Source organism: Capricornis sumatraensis, chromosome 1, assembly GCF_032405125.1.
Source record: "Capricornis sumatraensis isolate serow.1 chromosome 1, serow.2, whole genome shotgun sequence".
NCBI lineage: Eukaryota > Metazoa > Chordata > Mammalia > Artiodactyla > Bovidae > Capricornis > Capricornis sumatraensis.
Genome location: NC_091069.1, coordinates 13157902 through 13176695, shown reverse-complemented (window position 1 = coordinate 13176695; position 18794 = coordinate 13157902). Strand labels below are relative to the sequence as shown.

General features: G+C 39.4%; 1 protein-coding gene and 1 pseudogene across 1 annotated transcript; one reads left to right on the top strand and one right to left on the bottom strand.

Moving 5' to 3' along the window:
* Positions 1-6867: 6867 nt before the first annotated feature.
* LOC138074280 (olfactory receptor 1N2-like) lies at positions 6868-7750 on the bottom strand (annotated as a pseudogene).
* A 4430-nt stretch (positions 7751-12180) lies between these two features.
* On the top strand, positions 12181-16102 carry LOC138074273 (olfactory receptor 1J4-like). Its single transcript, XM_068966354.1, has 2 exons — positions 12181-13053; positions 16025-16102. Exons 1-2 carry the CDS (start codon positions 12181-12183, stop codon positions 16100-16102), a joined length of 951 nt encoding a protein of 316 aa, XP_068822455.1.
* The last annotated feature ends 2692 nt before the right edge of the window (positions 16103-18794 follow it).

Genomic DNA, 18794 nt, shown 5'->3' with positions numbered 1-18794 from the left:
TTTACAAAGTTGTATTAGTTTCAGGTATACAGCAAAGTGATTCAGTTATACATACACATTTATCTCTTCTTTTTCAAATTCTTTTCCCATTTAGGTTATTATAGAATATTGAGTAGAGTTTCCTGTATTATACAGTAGGTCCTTGTTAGTTATCTATTTTAAATGGGTGGGTGTGTTCAGTTGCTCAGCCATGTCTGAATCTTTGCGACCCCATGGATTGTAGTCTGACAGGCTCCTCTGTCCATGGCATTTTCCAGACAAGAATACTGGGGTGGGTTGCCATTTCCTTCTACAGGGATCTGCCCAACCCAGGGATAGAACCCGCATCTCCAGCATCTCATCTCCTGCATTGGCAGGTGAATTCTTTGCATATATCAATCTCAAAGTACTCTGTGTTGTATAAATTTATTTACATCTTCATTATTTTCAGCAATAGACAACATGAGACTTTGAGGCAAATATTGTGCAGAAGAGAAAGCAAAGGTTCAAACAGGCTAAATTATATACCTGAAATAATTAATTATTACCACAGGAAGTAAGTGGCAGAGTCAGAATTTGAACCAAGATATCTGATTCTAAAATGCATACACTTGGTTCAATGGACATGAAATACACATATTCTTCTCAATTACTAGCTTTCTCTTTTTTTTTTCTTCCTTCACATTGTTCACATACACAGTTCTAATCAACAACTTCTCCCAATACGACAAATGATTTGAAAACAAGGTAAAGCAAATAAGAAGCTGGAGAATGAGAGTGTGAAACAGGCCCAGAGATTATCTCTCCTCAGGGGTGCACACCCTCTGCTTGAGCATAAGCCCTTACTTAGATATCCTGCAATGACTTGTGAATCAAGCCCCATGATCAGAGAGAAGGAAACTTGGGACCACATTGTTTGAGACTCTCACCAAGTTTCTTTCATGAAACCATCATCTTTCTTCAGCAATATGGCAACAGTCCACCTTAGATTTGCTTTAAAATGTAACTGTATCAGTTTCATTATTGCATCCCCCCCTAAGGATGCTGCTAAGGATATATCCTAACAATCTGCAGAGGATTTTTAAATAAAATGTATGAGGAAGTTTGGAACCTGTACTGCACTCTGTATTTCTTCCCCACATAACTCAGATTCTACTGAGATCTCACTGATAAACTCAGATTTTTAAAATAGTTTTTCAATGAAAGTAAAACTTACATTAGTATCAGAAATACTTGGGTTTATAAGTTAGATTTACTGTTCACTGTCTTTTTTTTTTTTTAGTTTTGTTTTTAAATTACTCTTTTGATTTTATTTTATGTATGAATGCTAATCTCTTTGAGGACAAGCACTCTGTCTTATTCATTTTTGTTTCTTTTTTTTAATTTTTAAAAATTTTTATTTTTACTTTATTTTACCTTACAATACTGTATTGGTTTTGCAATACATTGACATGAATCCACCACGGGTGTACATTGTCTTTGTGACTGTCAACAAATTCTCAACATCTCTGAGTCTGCTTCCAAATATAAACACATGAATAGTATTTGCTAGCAACTACAGTAACTATCATCTAAGGCTGCTGTGACAATTCTTATAAATGATAACACATAAAATGCTTATCACAGTGATATGTATAGTCCGCAAATTCTGTGTAAAATACAAATAATACCGAAATTTCTCTTCTTTTCTCTCTCTTTTTCTCTCCTTCTCTCTTCCTTTCCACCTGCTGTCAGAGAGAAGCTTGACATTTGCCATTGTTAATGCACAAGCGATATGTCCACCCTAACTTTTTCGTAGTGAGTGAATCTCTGGGACCGGGAAATTGCTTCCAAGTTTAAAAAGATATTGGGGGTGTGTCTCAATACTAAGGCTCTATCATGACCCTGGACCATCTTCTCCTTGAATGGTGGAAGCAATTATAATTCTCTGTTATCTCCATGCTTTCTACTGATGCCAATCAGGGTTACAATAAAGTGGCAGATCCCTGACTTTTCTTGCTACCTGCAGTCTAGACAAATATTGATTTCACCACCCTTCCTTGCTTTTTAGTGTTTGAGGATCAATTGAATCATAAAGCAGACACTAACTAACAAATTAATGGCCAGGAGCCATCTTAAGTGGCAGTTCCCAGTCTGCATACATTATCAAGTTGACATCAAGAGAATGATTGAAGATCCTGGGATCAGGAACATTAGATTCTCATGTTGCCTCATATAGAGGGCAATAGATTCTCATCTTTTCTTGATATTATTCTGTATCTTTTCAGATATTTCTCCTGCCTTGAAAACTTCTATTTTCTGTTTTATACCCTCACTTCAAGGCCCATTATTAATGTTTCCTTCTGGGTGAAATCCTCCTGGATTCACCCACCCAGAGGGAATTATTAATTTACACCTGTATGTACCCACACACTTTTGCGAAATTTTCTATAAAATGATTGTAAATAGGTGTTTACATTTAGCTATTTTGGGTCCATGTGTTTAGTTGCCTGAGGATAGATAGTGTGTCTTAAATGCAGTAATTAAAGGGTGTGGAACTGGTGAATGAATCAACAAGTAGGCAAGTGAATAGAATAGAATACTCAGAAATAAAAATTTAGAATATATACAGATAGAACTTCAGAATCGGCAAGTGAACAGATAAAAACAGAGTAGAATACTCAGAAATAAAAATTTAGAGTATATACAGATAGAACTTCCACGCTTGTACAAAGATGCTTTGTTTAATAAATGTCCTAGACTAAGTGAATTGCCATTTGTCATACAGGTACTAGGAAGAAACATGGTAAATTCCTCTTTAACATCAATATTGAGAATAACTTTCATTCATAATCAAGAGGTAATACAAATTGGATAAATTTGATCATATTAAAACTTAAAACTTTTCATGACAAAGAAATCCTGTAAACAAAGTAAAAGACAGTTGACAAACTGAAAAAAAAAAAAGATATTTGCAATGTCTGTCACAAATAAAGACAAACAGCTCTTAAACTGAGAGAGAAAAACATACCAACTCTATTCACTTCCTGATAGGATGTAATAAGGAGACACTTGCATTTTTGTGATATGTCAAAGTGGTATCTGCTCAGTCCAATCATGAAGAAACATCTAATAACTCCAAATGAGGGATAAAATTCTACAAAATAACTGTCCAGTATTCTTCATATATATCAAGGACATAAAAGCAAAAGAACTATACAATATTAAAGGAAATTTGACAGTGAAGTATAATGTGTGACCCTGGATTGGCTTCTAGCTTAAAAAGGATATTACTGGGATAAGTAACAAAATTTGAAAAAAGTCTACTGATTATTTAATAGAAGCTTATCAATATTAATACCTTGATTTTGATAAGTACACTAGAGTAATTGGGAAAACTGGTTATCAGGTATATAAGAATATTGTTCAGTATTTTTGCTCTATTTTAAGAGTCTAAAATTATTTCATAATCAAGTGTAAAATAATTAAACACAAAAAATTTTAAAAATAATAAATAATAATGAAATATGTAGGAACCCATAAATTAACCACCATACTTCTAAAAAGAGATCACCAGTCAAAAAAATAAAAGAACCGCTATACACATCTGTGTCTTTTTTGCTGTAAGAATCGAATCGCCAGTCTATGTCCGATGCAGGATACAGCATGCTTGGGGCTGGTGCACGGGGATGACCCAGAGGGATGTTGTGGGGAGGGAGGTGGGAGGGGGGTTCATGTTTGGGAATGCATGTACACCCGTGGTGGATTCATGTCAATGTATGGCAAAATCAATAGAGTATTGTCAAGTAAAATAAAATAAAAATAAAAATTTAAAAAAATAACAAGGGAAATAAGATAATATTTTAAGTTGCAAGATGTAGAAAAGACAACATATCAACATTGACAAGCTTCAGATAAAGCAATGCTTAAAGGGAAATTTATCACTTTAAATACTTACATTGAAAGAGAATAAAAAACATCAACAAAAATAACAAAATGTTCTACCTTAGAAAGCTATAAAAGGCAGGATAAAAGATACCAGAAGTAGAAGGAAGACATAATAAAAATAAATACAGAAGTACTGAAACACAGTATTGATAAGGGATAGAGAAAATAAAAAGAAACAAGCTGATTCTTTGAAGAATCAGCAGATTCATGTTGATGTATGGCAAAACCAATACAATATTGTAAAGTAATTAGCCTCCAATTAAAATAAATAAATTTAAATTTTTAAAAAACTTACAAAGAGCTACCAGATAGTTAGGAAAAATGAGAGAAAGCAAGTTGAATATATCATAGGAGGAAGAATTCTCACTGATCAGTGGTGGTAAATTTCATATGGATAAAATTGTCCAATTGGATGAAACAGACAAATTCTTTGAAAAAGAATAGCTAAGTCACTTGCTATACAGTAGAAAATCAAGCACAACATTGTAAACCAACTACACTTCAATAATTTTTTTTAAAGATAAATGCCAAAGGTAAATCTGAGGATTGTGAGATTAGTTCACTTTTGCTCCCTTTTCTCATGCAAAGATGGGCTCAATAAAGGACAGAAATGGTATGGACCTAAAAGAAGCAGAAGATATTAAGAAGAAGTGGCAAGAATACACAAAAGAACTATACAAAAAAGATCTTTACAACCCAGATAATCAGGCAGGTATGATCACTCACACTCACTTAGAGCCGGACATCCTGGAATGTGAAGTTAAGTGGGCCTTAGGAAGCATCACTACAAACAAAGCAAGAGGAGGTGATGGAATTCCAGTGGAGCTGTTTCAAATCCTGGAAAATGATGCTTTGAAAGTGCTGCACTCAATATGCCAGCACATTTGGAAAACTCAGCAGTGGCCATAGGACTGGAAAAGGTCAGTTTTCATTCCAATCCCAAAGAAAGGCAATTCCAAAGAATGCTCAAACTACTGTACAATTGCACTCATCTCACACACTAGTAAAGTAATGCTCAAAATTCTCCAAGCCAGGCTTCAGCAATATGTGAACCATGAACTTCCAGACGTTCAAGCGGGTTTTAGAAAAGGCAGAGGAACCAGAGATCAAATTGCCAACATCCACTGGATCATCGAAAAAACAAGAGAGTTCCAGAAAAACATCTATTTCTGCTTTATTGACTATGCCAAAGCCTTTGACTATGTGGATCACAAGAAACTGTGGAAAATTCTGAAAGAGATGGGAATGCCAGACCACCTGACCTGCCTCTTGAGAAATCTATATGCAGGTCAGGAAGCAACAGTTAGAACTGGACATGGAACAACAGACTGGTTCCAAACAGGAAAAGGAGTACATCAAGGCTGTATATTGTCACCCTGCTTATTTAACTTATATGCAGAGTACATCATGAGAAACGGTGGGCTGGAAGAAGCACAAGCTGGAATCAAGATTTCTGGGAGAAGTATCAATAACCTCAGGTATGAAGATGACACCACCCTTATGGCAGAAAGTGAAGAAGAACTAAAGAACCTCTTGATGAAAGTGAAAGAGGAGAATGAAAAAGTTGGCTTAAAGCTCAACATTCAGAAAACAAAGATCATGGCATCTGTTCCCATCACTTCATGGGAAATAGATGGGGAAACAGTGGAAACAGTGTCAGACTTTATTTTTGGGGGGGCTCCAAAATCACTGAAGATGGTGACTGCAGCCATGAAATTAAAAGACACTTGCTCCTTAGAAGAAAAGTTATGACCAACCTAGATAGCATATTCAAAAGCAGAGATATTACTTTGCCAACAAAGGTCCATTTAGTCAAGGTTATGATTTTTCCAGTAGTCATGTATGGATGTGAGAGTTGGACTATAAAGAAAGCTGAGTGCCGAAGAATTGATGCTTTTGAACTGTGGTGTTGGAGAAGACTCTTGAGAGTCCCTTGGACTGCAAGGAGATCCAACCAATCCATCCTAAAGGAGATCAGTCCTGGGTGTTCATTGGAAGGACTGATGTTGAAGGTGAAACTCCAATACTTTGGCCACCTCATGTGAAGAGCTGAATCATTTGAAAAGACCCTGATGCTGGGAAAGATTGAGCACAAGAGGAGAAGGGGAAGGCAGAGGATGAGATGGCTGGATGGCATCACTGACACAATGGACATGGGTTTAGGTGGACTCTGGGAGTTGGTGATGGACAGGGAGGCCTGGCGTGTTGTGTGTGGTTCATGGGGTCGCAAAGAGGTGGACATGACTGAGCAACTGAACTGAAGTGAACTGAACTAGACATACTAATGAAAGACAAAAATTGTTAGCATGGACAGCTAGCCACTAAAGGCATGATATGAAAGCCAAATGGCTCCACATAAGTATTTAAAGAAACCAGCCAAAGCACAGCATGTACTGGAAAATCACACCCACTCCTGTCCTGAATCCCGGGTTCTGATGAGAAAGACTAGACTCGTGGAGCAATATTTGCCACCCCAATTGTCTCTTTGACTTGTCATTTAGTTCAAGTTGACAACAATTACGGCCCAAAAGACTCAGGAAGAACCTCAACCTTTCCCAGAACTCCCTAAAAGAAAGTAGACAGAGGACCTGTTCCAGGAGGGAATGCATCACCGTAGATCACTACAGTATGAACCAGAGGTAGTAGACAGAGAAGAACCGAACAAAGTCTGTTAAAATTTCTCTCTGTGCCCAATGTTTATAAGACAGTACTTGTCGTTAATGAAATACAAGTAGTGTATTTCATTAATGAAATACACAGATGATTCACATTGTAGGATTTGGGGGCTTAAGTGAATGATTTTGAGATCACTTTTCTCAAACATAAGTCAATACGGTAGAGGATGGTATTCTTTTATAAACACATGGGTTCTACAGAGTGAAACTGCAAAATACGGATTTAGGATTAAAGTACCTGAGAAGACAGTGTGTAAATTCCCAAAGCCTGCTCAATGCCACTTTCTTATTCCTTGTTCCTGAGCCTGTAAATGAAGGGGGTCAGCATCAGTGTCACTACAGTGTAAAACACAGCCACAAGCCTGTACTCACCCCCAGAATTTGATGAAGGAGGACACAGGTAGATCCTGATAGCCATGCCATAGAACAAGAAGACCACCATGGGGTGGGACCCACAGGTGGAGGCCTTTTGCCTGCCAGAGGCAGATGGGACCCTGAGGATGCTGGAGATGATACGAATGTATGACAGGATGATCAGGGAGAGAGGACCACTCAGTATCGTGGAGCCCACAGCGAACAGGGCTACCTGGTTGATGCTAGTATCTGAGCAGGAGAGTTGCAGCAGAGGGACCACATCACAGAAGAAGTGATGGATAGTGTTGTCTGCACAGAAAGAAAGGCTGGCCATGAGCAGGGTGTGTAAGAGGGGCAGCCAGCTTGGTGAGAACCCAGCATGATGCCAAAAGGAGCATGCACACACAAGAGGACTCACGAGCGTGGAGTAGTGAAGGGGCCGGCAGATAGCCACATAGTGGTCATATCACCCCCGAGAGGAAGTCATCCAGTGCCCCGAATGTCGTGAACAAGGGCATCTGGGCAAATCACCCCCCACAGGATATGGTCTGACTGTGAGTCTGAATGTTCACCAGCATGTTGGGAACCGTGGTGGAAGCAAAGCTGGCATCAGCCAAAGAGAGGTTGGCCAAGAAGTACATGGGGGTGTGGAGGTGGGGGTCAGAGTCAATGGCCAGAATGATAAGCACATTTCCCAGCATGGTGACCAGGTACATGGCCAGAAGGATGCCAAATAGGAGAGGCTGCTGCTCTGGCCTCTCAGAAAGACCCAAGAGGAGGAATTCAGTGGCGCTGGACTGGTTGTTCTGGTCCATGCCACCACTCCTGCTGAAGGGAGAGAAGAGAGACATGTCAGAGACTGTACAAAAGGTAACTCTATTTGAAAGAGACACCTCCTCATCCAGTTCATATATGTGCACATCCCAAGTCCTGGATCTTTCCGCCTGGTGCCTATTGTCCCCTATTCATCTGATTTAGGCCTCTTACTCAGGCTTCTCCTCATAATCTAACTTGCACTATCTGCATTTTGGGTTCCTGCCCATAAACAAAGCTCACCAACCACCTTCTCACCACCAAGCATGTTATATTCTTGCCAGTTGCTTTATTCTGCGGACCACATGGGGGTCACCAGTGTTGCTCTGGAAGCCACAACATTGTACGACAAAACAAAATAATCAATACCAACCAAGAAATATCCAAAATAATATTTGAATATACTGTTTGCCTGCCGCTACCCTTGAAGCCCTGACTGAAAGGCAGTGCTCCCTGGCAATTATGGTTGCTGACAGTCCCTTAGATTATCTGCCATCAGCCAAGCGGGCATTTGTCCCCTGAAGGGTACATGTTGTAGTATGTGAATACTCAATACAGAGTTAATCAGAGAGCACAGCACATGATCTGTCCCTCCAGCAGAACATTTTCCCCAGTCCCACTCCTTAACCACTGAGAGTTCCCAAACCCTCTCTCTACTTTGTCAAAGCCAATCTGCTTGCTCACACCCAGCTCTCCCCAGGAGTCCTTTAGTGTGAGTAATAAACTTTCTCTTAAATTATCTTTCTGTCTTGAGTTATTCAGATGTCTCTGACATATGAGCAAAATCATATGCCTTCTGATATATGTGCTGTTATACCTATCAAAGATTCACAGTGTGAATATTTGATACATACACATATTAATTATAAAGCAAAACATGGTAAAATGTTAGCCTTTCTGGAATGTGGGTAAAGGGCATACAGGAATTCATTTTATCATCTTTACAACATTCTTCTAAGTCTGAAATCATTTAAAAATTAAATTAAAAAATTCTGAGTCCCAGCTGGAACTCTGCCCAAGGTAAGTTTGAACTTGGAACCATGCCCGAGAGGGATGGAATCCAAGTCAGCCCTGGCATTAGAGACACTCTCCCCTGTGACTCCTCCAGTCCCCTCTGGCTCCTGGACATGCTACTCCCAAAATGGTAGTAAGAAATTGGCTGATTAATCCACAGGAGCTCCTCCTGTACTATGAAGAAAAGCTGAGGATTTAAGCAACAGCCTGAAAGAGGTGTCTGAACTCATGACAAGCACAGGTCGGAAGGACTTGGAAATCCACACTTGCTGAAGGATCTATTTGGGTTTGAGTGTGAGTATGTCTGTGTTCATGTGTGTGTGTATGCTTGTGTACGAGTCGTGTGTGTATTGTGTATGCTTGTGTATTTGTTGCTTGGTAGTTTGTGTGTGGAGGCTGTATATGATTGTGTACGTGTTGTTTGATCATCGAGTGTGTGTGTGTCCTCTGTACCTGACTCAGAGCTTGATTCTCTTCCTGAGTTAGACCCAGTCCAGGCCTGCTTTAGCACACAGAGATCTAGTTATCAGCCTATTAACATGCAATTAGCAGCTCCTGAGTGGTGCCCATGATCTTAAATATCTGCCTCCTGTTGTCACGATGGGGCATGTCCCCCACCAGGCAGGCATTACAGCTCAGGGTGAGCGCTCAGCATCGGGGCTGCTGGAGCAGATGCCCGACCTCACCAAGGAAGCAAGGTCAGACAGGATTCAACCTCCACTCGGCAGCCAGAGCTTAGAGTGTGTCCAACCTGTGTTTGTGGGTGACACACTCATGCGTGAGAGCCGGAATGTGTGTTGTTTGCTTCTGTCTGTGCGTGCGTCACCATGGGCACAGGTTGGTGGTGGTGGTGAATAGGCTTAGCCTACCCATGCTAACTGCCTTCACCTCGCAAGGATTTGGGGCACAAGCAAACCTCAGTTAAGGCGTGTGTGTGCTGCTTGTAATGAGTGTGTGACTGGTGTGCATGTGTGTTGTTGGCGTGTGTCTTGTGAGATTTTGATTGGCAGTGGCCTTGCATGGTTTTTGATGGTGTGTATGTATAGTGATGAGCCATGTGTATGTGGTATGTTTATGTATTTTATCAGGCATGTCATGCTGTGCCAGTGGTGTGTTGTGAGTGTATTGTTGGAGGACACATGATTGTGCATTGTATATGTCTGTCTTTGTGTGTTATTTATGACTTGTACATATATGAGTGTTTATGAACTGAACCACAGACTGGTTATCCTTCCCCTGGAATGAGTCTCGGACACAGGTGACAGGAATCCTCAGATCAGCAGGTGTGTGTATATGCATGAGAGAGAGAGATTTCTATGTGTGTTTGAGGGCTCCTGACTTACACCCAAGACCTCAAATATCTCCTTATGTGACCTTCTTCTAGGGTAACATCCACTGATATAACCAATGCTCCAAGTGACTGTTCCTTGTAAAGGAACCACCCTCATTTTCAGACACCTGACAGTGACTGAGTCTCTCAAAGTTTTGTATCTCTTTGCTTCATTTAATGTCCCAGCAAAGAGACACAAGGCACCCTGGTGAGTGAAGTTAGAGTGCAGGACCCCTCCCCCCCAAAAAATGGGTGCAAGACCTTGGAAAGCCACTTAACTCTTTTATTTCAGTTTACATGTCTATAAAGTGGAAGCTCACAAACTCTCAATAACGATCCATGGCTTAAACATAAGCTAATGTATGTGAGAGCCTTTTGGCATCTGGAAAGTATACAAACATGAATGAAAGGAATTATGTAGACAGAGCACTAAGAGAATTCAGGACAGCTTCAGTTTCCTTGCAGCCCTCAAACAACACAGAGTATCTGGTGCCAATGACAATGGTGATGCTTCCATATTAAAGGCACGGAATCTGATCACACGAATAGCATTAGACTGAACTACATGAAGTAACTAATAGTTGACCATTTTTAACCTACAGAAAATGGCAATTTTATATGTGTAATACATGTATATTCTTATATATTCTTATTTGTATGCTGCTGCTGCTAAGTCGCTTCAGTCGTGTCCGACTCTGTGTGACCCCATAGACGGCAGCCCACCAGGCTCCACCGTCCCTGGGAGTCTCCAGGCAAGAACACTGGAGTGGGTTGCCATTTCCTTCTCCAATGCAGTAAAGTGAAAAGTGAAAGTGAAAGTATATTCACTTTGTATATACAAATATACTTACTTGTATATCCTATACATATGTGCAGTATGTTCATGTGTGTGTATGTATGTATATGAATATAGTTCAATCTATATCTGTATGGGATATGCACACATATGTATATGCCCCAGTTTCCATACATGTTTTTATACAGTCCATCTATGTATGTATATATACACACATATTACCATATATACGTGAATATATATGCATCCCATCTCTGATGGCTACATCAGCTACATGCCTGTGAATTGATATCATTTATGTTGTCATTTCCTAAAAGCTTAAAAGCAGAAAGAACACTAATTCCTAATACCATAAAGATTTTGTTGTAAGGCTGACATGTGGATTTAATTAGTAAATGTATATAAAGTGTTAGTCGCTCAGTTGTGTCCAACTCTTTGCTTCCCCATGGACTGTAGCACACCAGGCTCTTCTGTCCATGAAATTCTCCAGGCAAGAATACTGGAGTGAGTTACCATTTCCTTCTCCAGAGGATCTTCCCTACCCAGAGGTCAAACCCTGGTCTCCTGCATTGCAGGCAGATTCTTTACCATCTGAGCCACCAGGGAAGGCCAATAATGATGAAAAACCCTTAGCATAGTGCTAGTAACATAGTATAATCCCACAAGTGTTCACCATCATTATGAAAGATAATCTGTGGACTATTTTGTTTTGGGAGCTATCCTGGCATCAAGTGGTGTTAAGCCATTTCTAGAGGACCAATGAGTTTATAGCTATAGGTCAATGGCACTAACCAGGGTCCCAGGAGGTGTTTCACATGGCTCAACAACACCACCTCAGCCCAGAAACACCTGAGATCAGTTTATAGAGACTCATTTACTATTTCTGCCACAGTGAAGTATTATGGTTTGGCTCCATCTCATTGGCATAAACTATCCCAGCATGTTTATAGAAAATATTCTCACAGAAGAAAGGGACCTTGCCTTTCTTCTTCACTGCTGCATTTTCAATCCTGAGTAGAGGGCAGGGTTCAGACTCAATGTTCAATAAATAATGGTTGAATGAAACAGCAAACATCTTCTGGCATTTGTGCAATGAGGTCTTGTTGGCTACTTCTGGGTGTGATGTTTTCCTGGATCCAGACTGGGATAGAGCAAGGATGCATGCATCCACAGGGGCTAGAAATGAATAGGAAGATAGTTAACAATTCATTGTTTTCTCAGAAAATGCAGTACAGAATATATCCCTACCATTCTTCCTGATGTTCCTAAACCCCCTTTATCCCCAGCACAGTATGAGACCTGAGAACCAGAGCAGCATGTCCAGGTTCCTCCTCCTGGGGCTCCCTATTCGGCCAGAGCAGCAGGGCATGTTCTTTGGTGTGGTCAACCTGCTCATCCTCCTGCTCATCAGGCTGGACCCTCGCCTCCACACCCCCATGTACTTCTTCCTCAGCCACTTGGGCCTCACTGACATCTCCTTATCTGTCACCCTCCCTAAGATGCTCGTGAACATGCAGACTCGATGCCAAGCTATCACATATGCAGGGAGCATTTCACAGGTGTATTGCTTTATATTCTTCGGTTGCCTTGACAGCTTTCTTCTTGCTGTGATGGCCTATGACAGGTACGTGGCTGTGTGTCACCCTCTCCACTACACTGCCATCATGAGGGATGGGCTTTGTGTCGTCCTAGTGGCTGGGTGCTGGCTCGCCGCTTGTGCCCAGGCTCTGTTGCACACCCTCCTTGTGGACCAGTTGGCTTTCTGTGCAGGGACTGTCACCCCTCACTTCTTCTGTGATCTCGCTGTTGTGCTCAAGCCCTCCTGCTCCAACACCTCCCTCAGTGAGCTGCTCATCCTCACTGAAGGAGGACTGATCTTCACTTTGCCTCTGGGTGGTATCTTGGGCTCCTATATCCACATGGCAGCCATCATCCTGAAGGTCCCCTCCCTCACAAGAATCTTCAAAGCCTTGTCTACCTGTGGTTCTCACCTCTTCGTAGTGTTTTTATATTATGGCACAATTGCAAGTGTATACTATTTCCCCTCATCAGGCAACTCCAAAGTCAAGGACATAGTTGCTTCATTGATGTACACGGTGATCACCCCCATGCTGAACCCCTTCATCTACAGCCTGAGGAATAAGGATATGAAACATGCTCTTCAGAAATTTTTCAGGACCATGGACACCCTTGGCTGTCGTTAATTCCTTCCCTATGTCATGGGCACTCATGAGGCTGTAAAATATGTTTCCTTTAGAAGTTGTATCTTGGACAAATCTTATCACTGACACCATTTTTCTCAGTCTCATTTTATATTTTCTCTCATCTTTTTCTTCACCTGATTTTTTCCCTATCTGCTCTCTGAATTCTATGTATTAATGTTTCTGCACTGAAATTCCAACCCCTCCTATGATGGTCACTGCAAACTGTGAGACTTTGAATCCACTTCCCTGAGATTTTAGTTTTCTTGCCTCCATATTTTTCTTCAGTAATCTTCTCTGTCTTGTACTGATATCAACACATAATCATATGAATTTTCTTAATACCACCAAATTTCATCATTTCATGTGTGAGGAATTCAGAAGTTACCAAACTGGTTTATCTATGGAATCATCAATTACAGCTGGTATTAATTAATATACAATTTTAATGTGCAATTTATATAATCCTCAGCACCATCCTCTTTAAGGATGCTAACATTTTCCAAATTTACAGAGAAGCAAAGAAAAGTCCAGGCTCTCCAGGTGGCACTAGTGGTAAAGAACATGCCTGCCAATGCAGGAGACATACAAGACAAAGATTCTGTCACTGGGTGGGGATGATCCCCTTGAGGAGAGCATGGCAACCCACTCTACTATTCTTGCCTGAAGAATCCCAAGGACAGAGCTGACTGGCAGGCTACAGTCCATAAGGTTGCAAAGAGTCAGACACACCTGAAGCGAATTATCACACACACACGCAGAGGTCCAGAGAAATCAAGTGACTGCCCTTACTTACATTTCTCAGACATGTATGACTTTAAAACCATGTGTTTAATCAGATTATTTTATTGCCGTTATTTTGATCTCTAATGCTGTTTATGAGCTTGGATGTTTTTGTCCTTATATAAAGTATACAATAAATACTCTTTTGTGGTCCACTTTTTTGCTTCAGTATCACTATGGCTAATTCAGTCTCAAGACTTTATATTTCAAACGTGTCTATATGCCTTCATGTATTCACCCATTCTAGTTTTCATTGATATTTGGATTGTTTCCAGTTGGGACTTGTATATATACCTAAGAATGGAGTTTGGGGTTCACAATGAATGCATATTTTCAGCCTTAATAGTTTGCATCCAAAAATGAAAGTGTTTGTACCAATCATCCTTGTAACATGTGAAACACTGGTCCACTTCCTCACCACATTTATACCGTCTGTCTTTTCCACCGCATACATTTTTATGGGTTTGCAGAACTGTGTTATGATTTTAATTTACATTTGTCTGATACTCCTTAAGTTTGTCCCCTTTGCCTCTGCTTGTCAATCACTTGGGTATCTTCTCTTACAAAGGACCTCTTCCCAGTTCTTTGCTGCTGTTTTATTGGGTAGTCTGCTTTTATAAATTACTTCCCAGGAATTCTTTAAATATGCTAGTTATGACTCCTTTTTCTGATATATATCTATTTATTTATAGAGAGAGAGAGAGTTTTTTTCTTTCATTATGTTGCTTGCTTGTGCACTGTATTAATAATTCTTTGGTCAAACAGAAGTTCTAATCTTAATGTAATAGATATTTTTCCAATCTGGTTAATTCTGTTTGTGTTCTGTTGAAGAAATCTTTGTCTATCCAAAATTCATAAAGATATTACTCCAAGATTTTTCCTTTTAAATTTCTTGTTTTATCTTTAATATGCTTTGATATTTGTATTTAAAATCCATCTGGGTTCACTTCTTATGTATGTTTTGGATATGGATTCAGATTAATTTTTTTCTATATGAGTATACAATAGATACACAAGAATTTACTGAAAATTACATCCTTTCTCCACTAAAACTATAAAATCATTAAATCATTTTTATTATAAATCAAATGACTGAATATGTTGTCTTGACTTTTTTTCCTTTCATTTAAATTTTAGATTCTGCTTGACAAAAATCAAAACCAAATTATTGTTATTTTATTTGGGAGGTCATTGAACATATGAAACAACCTGGGGAGAACTGTCATCTTTAAAGTGAGAAAACTGTAGCATACAAACAGTATTACATTCTTTTTCATTGAGAAATAATATTTCATTTTATGGGCAAACCATGTTTTATTTATGCAGTCTTCAGTTGCTAGACATGGAATTCCTTTACAGTTTTTTTGGCTATTCTGAATAATGCTGCTCAGAACATTTGTGTGGAAATTTTTGTGGCCCTGTGTTCATTTCTATTGGATATATACCTAAGACTGGATTTTGAAGGATCGTATGGAGAGTCTATATTTAACATTTGAGGAACTACCAGACTGTTTCCCAAGGTAGCCACACCATTTTACATTCCCACCAGGAGTATGAGAAGGTTTCAATTTCTCCATATCCTCACCAGGACTTGAAATTGTTTTCCTTTTTGGTTTGCATTATCCTAGTGAGATTGAAGTGGTATCTCATTGTAGTTTTGATTTTTAGTTTTCTAAAGATGCTGAGCATTTTTTCATGTGCTTATTGGCCTTCTTTATATCTTCTTCAGAGAAATGTCTATTCAGATCCTTTGTTCACTTTTAAACTGGATTTTTTCTAACAAGTTGTAAAAATTATACATATATACTTTAGAAGCAAGTCCTTTATTGGATATGTAATTTGCAAATATTTTCCCATTTCTCACTACCAATGAAAAGTGAGCTGACTTTTCATTTTCTTGATAATATTACTTTAAGCAAGAAGGTTTTAATTTTCATGAAATTTAAATTTTTTTTTCTTATGGTACTTCTGTCAGGCCGAAAAAGGTCTCATCAAACTCAAGGTCTTGGAAGTTTAGTCCTATGTTTCTTGTAATAGTTTTATAGTTTAGCTCTTACTTTTAGGAATATAGTCCATTTTGAGTTAACTTTGTGTATATAGGGGGAAAGGAGCTCAAATTTATTCTTTTGTATATGTTCAGTTTTCCTAGCACCATTTGTTAAGAAGACATTTCTTTCCCACATTGAACTGTCTTGACACCTTATCAAAATTCCAATGTATACAAATGTAAGGGATTACTTCTGGGTTCTCAGCTCAGTTCCAATGATCTACACATCTATCCTTATGCCTGCATCATACTATCTTGATTACCACAGTTTTATATAGTTTCAGAATTGGAAATCAGAACGTATGAATCCTGGCACTGTTCTACTCTTTCAAGATATTTTTTGTTAGTTTGAATTCCTTAAATTTGCATATGTAGATTAAGATCAGCTTGTCGTTTTCTGCAAAGAAGCCAGCTGAGATTTTGGCAGAAATTATGTTGAATATATAGACCAGTTTGGGGAGCCTTGCTACCTTAACAATATTATGTTTCTTAAGCTATGAACATAGGTATATTTACACCTTTAATTTATTTCTACAATACTATGCTGTTTCCAGAGAATGAATTTTGCACTGATTTTGTTTTTGGATAAATTTATTCATAAGCATGTTATTCTTTTGGTACTATTGTAAGTAGAATTGTTTTTTTAGTTCCATTGTTCCTTGCTAACGTGCAGAAATACCATTGACTTGTGTATATTGTACTTTGCAACCTTTTGAACTTATTATTAGTTCTCATAGTTTGTTTTGGGATTCTTTAGAAGCTTATACATATAAAATCACCTGGAAATAAAGTCTTTCTCTCTTCTTTCCAACCTTGATGACTTTTACTTTCTTGCCTAATTGCACTGGCTAGTTCAGTTCAGTTCAGTTATTCAGTCGTGTCCTACTCTTTGCGACCCCATGAATCGCAGCACGCCAGGCCTCCCTGTCCATCACCAACTCCCGGAGTTCACCCAAACCCATGTCCATCGAGTCGGTGATGCCATCCAGCCATCTCATCCTCTATCATCCCCTTCTCCTCCTGCCCCCAATTCTTCCAAGCATTAGGGTCTTTTCCAGTGAGTCAGCTCTTTGCATGAGGTGGGCAAAGCATTGGAGTTTCAGCTTCAACATCAGTCCTTCCAATGAACACCCAGGACTGATCTCCTTTAGAATGGACTGGTTGGATCTCCTTGCAGTCCAAGGGACTCTCAAGAGTCTTCTCCAGCACCACAGTTCAAAAGCATCAATTCTTTGGCCCTCAGCTTTCTTCACAGTCCAACTCTCACACCCATACATGACCACTGGAAAAACCATAGCCTTGACTAGACGGACCTTTGTTGGCAAAGTAATGTCTCTGCTTTTTTTTTTTTTTTAATTTTAAAATCTTTAATTCTTACATGTGTTCCCAAACATGAACCCCCCTCCCCTCTCTCCCCATAACATCTCAATGGGTCATCCCCATGCACCAACTCCAAGCAACTCCAACTCCAGCTTGCTTGGAGTTGTCTCTGCTTTTGAATATGCTATCTAGGTTGGTCATAACTTTCCTTCCAAGGAGTAAGCATCTTTTAATTTCATGGCTGCACTCGCCATCTGCAGTGATTTTGGAGCCCCCCAAAATAAAGTCTGATGCTGTTTCCACTGTTTCCCCATCTATTTCCCATCAAGTGATGGGACCAGATGCCATGATCTTAGTTTTCCAAGCCAACAATAGAGATGCAGAGAACAAACATTTGGATACAAGAGGGGCAGGGGAGAGTGGAACAAACTGGGAGACTGGGATTGACATATACACACTACCCTGTGTGAAATAGATAGCGAGTGGAAACTACTATAAAGCACAGGAAGCTCAACTTTATGTTTTGTGATGATCTAGAGGGCTGGAACGGGGGTGATGTGGAGGAGGTCCAAGAGGGAAGGGATATATGTGTGCATAAGTCTGAGTCACTTCATTGTACAGCAGGGGCTAACACAACATTGTGAAGCAATTATATTCCAATTGTTTTAAGTACAATTTATTCCATAAGCAAAATAAAAGAAAGAGTAATAAAAAATGTAATACGAATCCTAGAAGAACAAAAAATAAAACTGGAGGAAAAGATTTAGAAAAATAATGGAGACAAATTTATTCAGAGTTAAATAGTAACAACTTCATATTTCAAGAGTCTGTAAAGTAACAAAAAGGAACGAAAATAAAAACCTCCATAGGCTTAATAGATTTTAAGAATTTCAAAGTCAAAGAGAAAATTCTGAGAGAAAAGGAAGTTTTCCTACAAAGGAACAGTAAGCATATTCACATCAGACTTCTTAATAGCTACCCTGTATGTAAACATTTGGAGAACTCAGCAGTGGCCACAGTTCTGGAAAAGGTCAGTTTTCATTCCAATCCCAAAGAAAGGCAATGCCAAAGAATGCTCAAACTACCACAAAATTGCACTCATCTCACACGCTAGTAAAGTAATGCTCAAAATTCTCCAAGCCAGGCTTCAGCAATACGAGAACCATGAACTTCCAGATGTTCAAAAAAAGGCAGAGGAACCAGAGATCAAATTGCCAACATCTGCTGCATCATCAAAAAAGCAAGAGAGTTCCAGAAAAACATCTATTTCTGCTTTATTGATTATGCCAAAGCCTTTGACTGTGTGGATCACAATAAACTGTGGAAAAATTCTGAGAGAGATGGGAATACCAGACCACCTGACCTGCTTCTTGAGAAACCTATATGCAGGTCAGGAAGCAACAATTAGAACTGGACATGGAACAACAGACTGGTTCCAAATAGGAAAAGGAGTATGTCAAGGCTATATATTGTCACCCTGCTTATTTAACTTATATGCAGAGTACATCATGAGAAACACTGGGCTGGAAGAAGCACAAGCTGGAATCAAGATTGC

What these genes read in the sequence shown, in the direction of transcription:
- LOC138074273 (XM_068966354.1), top strand. Translation starts at nt 12,181, where the DNA reads ATGAGACCTGAGAACCAGAGCAGCATGTCCAGGTTCCTCCTCCTGGGG. An exon ending in ATATGAAACATGCTCTTCAG is followed by an intron (nt 13,054 to 16,024) that starts AAATTTTTCAGG and finishes TTTTCCTAGCAC; the next exon opens with CATTTGTTAAGAAGACATTT.